The 4,528-nt window shown below is 54.9% G+C and overlaps 1 protein-coding gene across 1 annotated transcript; it reads right to left on the bottom strand.

Moving 5' to 3' along the window:
- Positions 1–406: 406 nt before the first annotated feature.
- LOC123430703 (auxin-responsive protein SAUR71-like) lies at positions 407–1,212 on the bottom strand. The gene has a single exon (XM_045114551.1). It carries the CDS (start codon positions 1,054–1,056, stop codon positions 700–702), a length of 357 nt encoding a protein of 118 aa, XP_044970486.1. The 5' UTR covers positions 1,057–1,212; the 3' UTR covers positions 407–699.
- Positions 1,213–4,528: the final 3,316 nt, after the last annotated feature.

The raw sequence follows: 4,528 nt of genomic DNA, 5'->3' as shown, positions 1-4,528 counted from the left end.
AAGGACGGACGGAGCAGAAAATATCTAGCAAAAGGAAACCTATATACCATAAGAAAAGCAAGATTTGGTTTCTTTTTCTTTTGTTTGGATAGACATGCATTCTGTTATGGATTTCGCCAAAAATCGCATACGACGTGCGTGTATGCATACGCTTGTCGAGGCTCAAGGCAGTCGCTAAAAGTTGGCACATGAGACAAAGCAGCAGATAAACAGCGGTGGACTTCTTTGCATCACATATCATCTGGACTGCGTCTGATCTAAGTGGGTGTAGGTGTTGGGGTAAAAGCTCTCAACTAACGCGAGGGAATTAGTTAAATAGATGCATGAAGAAGAACACCACGGAAGAACACAGGCGTAACGAAAAGAGAATGAACAAACAGGGAGGTGAAGATTTGCGCGTAGTAGCTCATAGAATTCAGTAGCATCTCATCGTAGATCTGGATTTACAAATTTACATACGTATTATTTCCCAGAAAAAGAGAGAGGAAAAGTAGCAACAACCGAAGAAGAAGAAGAAGAACTAAAGAGTCCCAAACGGAGTCTAGCTAGAAGCCTCAGCCCTCGATCGAGAAGGCACGCACAACTCGACCACCCAACAGCACAACACACATGCACACAACCCTGCACCGGCCACCACCCCTCAAGAAACGGGACAAGACCACGCTAAAGATTAAGCTATAACGGCCACGAGCTCGTGGATCAGACGACGACGGCGTAGTAGACGGGCGTGAGGCCCCTGTCGTCCCCGCCGGCGAGCGCGCCGAGGAGGCGGCGGAAGGCGGCGACGGGGCAGGGGATGCGGAGCGGGCCGCGGCGCGCGTAGCCGTACTCCTGCGCGGCCCGTCGGAGCAGCTCGGCGATGGGCGGGCGGCCCAGCAGCTCGGCCGGCACGAGGAACCGCTCCGTCTCCTCCCCCTCCGCGCCCACCTCCACCGGCACGTGCCCCGCCGGCACCTTCCCCGACGCCGACGGCGAGATGGCCATCTCCGCCACCGCCCCCGGCGCCACCCTGCACGCCCCCGTCGACACGCACCGCAGCAGCCCCCCCTTCTTCATCCTCCCCTCTCTGCTCCCAGCCCTCCCCTTCCCTTCCACGAAGGTGCGGTGTGGAGTAATGGAGGAGGAGATACCGAGGCGAGGTCGGCCGCGCGCAGTGAATGGGCTAGCCTAGCGCAGCAGGCAGGCAGGCACAGTGTAGGGAGTAGCGGTGAGCGGGTGGCGCAGGCGTCGCTATATAGCGCGTCGGGCGCGAGCGCTCTCCCCGTCACCGACACTGACAGCCGGGCCCAGGAGGCCAGTCGGGCCCTCCTGGCGGCGACACGCACGGGGCGAGGCGTACGAATAGTACCACGGAGTGTACGTACTTGCCGTGGGACGGGGTCGAGCTCGAGCCGAGTGGGGGACACGGGCGCCGGGTGGGATCGGCTGCGCGGAGCATCCATGTGGCCCTGCGTGCGCCGCACCGCGGCGAGGCGACCCGTCGGTCGACACGTCGAGCTTACCGCGTCGCCCGTCGTTTCCCTCTACGTGAATCGGCCGGAGTAGCTGGACCATGGAAAGATTGATGGGCCATAGGGTAAAAGAAAAGTGGCGGAGCAGGGCAGGAGGACAGCGCGGGAACGTGGCGTGCCTGGCCGGCCGGGGGTCGGGCGTCCGCCACTTGCGGGCGGGCGGGCGGGCGGCTCCCATCGCCGGAATGGGATCGGCGAGGGCGACGGCACGTGAAGGCGGGGCCCGCGGGTGTCGCCCCTTCCGTCCGTACCCGCCCTTGTACGGTTCCGTAACCACGGAATGGGGAGCGCGACGCGGCACGTGGTGGGGGCCCGCTCCGTACGGTACCGGTCGCTCTCCCGCCCGCCCGTTCCATTCCACCACTGGTCACCCCCGCCGGGTCCGCCGCGCGACCCGACCGACCCGCCGTCGCCGGGGAAACTGCGTCGCGGGTTGCGGCCTCCGCCCGGCACGTACAGTAGACTAGAGTGGTGCTCCCAGTGCGCGCGGGTCCGGCCAGGCATGGCGCGTGGATCGCATGGCCGACACGCCTCACCATGCCCTGCCTGGTGCCTGCCCACCACGCACCGGAACTAATATCCGTACCAGATGCTGCCTGTGCTATATATTTTTTACGTATTTTTTTTGGCCTGTGGGCGTGGTGGCGCTTCAGGTGAAACGATTTTAATATCGACTAATCACAGGTTAGCTGAAGTGCTTTCCAGACAGAAGCGGGTGGAGCTGTCTGTCTATCCGGTAGTAGGCGGACCGAGCGCAGCAGAAGAAGAGGGGCAGCCAGCGACAGGAGCAGAGAGCCCAAGGGGTCAAGTGGGCAGTGGGTGAGCGGAGCACACGAGGAGGCGCCCATCGCCAGCAACCGCGAGCCGTACGGCGGAATACTCCTGAGCCACGCGAGCCGGATCACGCACGCACGCACGCACGCCGCCACCGCTGGCCTCGCGTACGCGGCCGTACGTTCCGTACACGGAAACCGTACCCGCCCGTGGCACGGCACGGCCCCTTTTTCCTCCGGGGTCTCCGAGAAGGAGAGAAAGAAACGTACCGCGCGAAGCCAGCGACGGACAGAGGCACGCGAGGCCGACGTGCCCGCGCGCGCCCTCGCTGTCCGATCGGTACGCAGACGCAAACGCAAACGCAACGCAAAGGCCGTGTGGCCCACGAGACCGGGGGGCCGGTCTGAGACGCGTGCGGCCCGCCAATGGCGTTTCTTTCTTCCTTCCTTCCTTGTTACGGGGGCGTTGGAGCTGGAAAAAGAAAAAGGAGGTTAGGTCAAGCCGTCTTGATCCGCTTGCCGGACCGTACGGACGGACGGGCGCGCACCCGCTGCCGTACGGTCGGAGGTACGGCGTGGCGGGGGTTGGGTTGGGTTGGGTTGGTTGAGGCTCATCGATCGATCGGTACGTGGGTGTTTGGCTGGACAGCGGAGTGTTTGTCGGGCACGGACGAACTGTCACGTTCGTGGATCGGTCGTGCGCACCTACCGAATGCTTGATTGCTTGGGTGCCTGCCTTTGGTTTTATATTTAGGCTCGTGCGTGCGCATGATGATGCTGCCTGATTCGTGATTAGTGGGATGGGGGATGCAGAACGCGGGTGAGGTGTCTTGTTTGGTGTGTCGGCCTGATAAGGTGCCGTGCTTACCGCGGGAACGGGAAAAAAGGAAGATGAGAATCAACCTGTCTTTTTCAATTTGATTTGAAAAAAAGGCATGTCAAAAATATGTCCGCGTCGATAGCGCGGGTGGAATACGAGTTACGTTGACTTATGTGCCGTAAAAAGTTCTTTTGAATGTGAGTACAATGACGAACTTGTTTAAGCCCTGTTTGGATTGACGTAATAGCTCCGTAAGTGATACAGACCTTCCATGATCGTTTTTATTTTACACCTAAATTACACTACAGTCTGTAATTTACACTTGTAAATATATTCCGGGTGTATAAATTTACGCCGCATCCAAGCGAGGCCTTACATATAATTCACATTTTATTGAATAAAACAAATGTTTAATGTTTAATCTGTAAGCCTATCTATATCAATATCTATATCTATACCTATTAATCAAGTATAGTAATATTTTTTATTTCATCATGTTTAATTTTTTTACTCGTCATAAATGATTTTTTATGGTACTCGACGTGGTACTAATTGATACAACGTCAATTTTGCTTCAAGTGCAATGTGGCCCAATAAACAATCAACGCGCAGCCCGTTAAATAAAAAAAGCCCTCTCGTACCTGTTCTAGGCCATTGGGCTCTGCCAAGTTAGTCCATCCACCTATAGAAAAAATAACATCATCTCGATATGTACACACAACCCCTGACTGAGAAAGGAAGTCACGACCAACTCTGCTAGCTCGATTTGTGCGTATAAAAGAAGGTTGTTTTCCTTATTAAATACTCAATTTATATACATCTTTAAGTTTCGTCGGTATCAGGAAGCCATCTGATGGATAATGACAGAGAAATGTGAAAAGGAAGAAAGGCTAATAAAGGAAAGAGCTGCTATTAAATGGATTTGAGAGGGCTAAACATTCTATATGTGTGTAACAGATTCATGAGATACCCCCCATAATTTAAAAAGAGGATTCCAAAGGAAATAAGGGAGCGAGAAATAAGCAAGGAAACATTGGCTAAATATACAAATTTGTGAGGGCTAAACATTTTATATGTGTACTAGCAAAAGGTGTTGCCGCGGAAGAAGTCGACACATAGTCGTAGCTGTTACAAGCGTATCTTGTAATACTTCTTTCCGTAGCTGGTTTTACTGTGCCTTTGGGCCAGGTAAGTATACCCACCTCGGGCCATCTGTCTGTCATGCCCATTCGTTTTTCCGCACCCAACTAGAAAGCCACTTTACTATGTGAGAAAAAACACATAGTTGTCTAGGGCTTGAGTTCTACACCGTGGTAATGCCCTTTGGTGCAATGGACTTTCATATATGAGCACTTTGGTCATTGTCTCTAGGTTCTTGTTTAACTTCACCAACTAAGGTTAAATTGTGTGTTTTGACCCTTTTG

The sequence above is a fragment of the Hordeum vulgare genome, chromosome 2H (genome assembly GCF_904849725.1).
Source record: "Hordeum vulgare subsp. vulgare chromosome 2H, MorexV3_pseudomolecules_assembly, whole genome shotgun sequence".
NCBI lineage: Eukaryota > Viridiplantae > Streptophyta > Magnoliopsida > Poales > Poaceae > Hordeum > Hordeum vulgare.
This window is presented reverse-complemented; position numbering and strand designations above follow the sequence as displayed.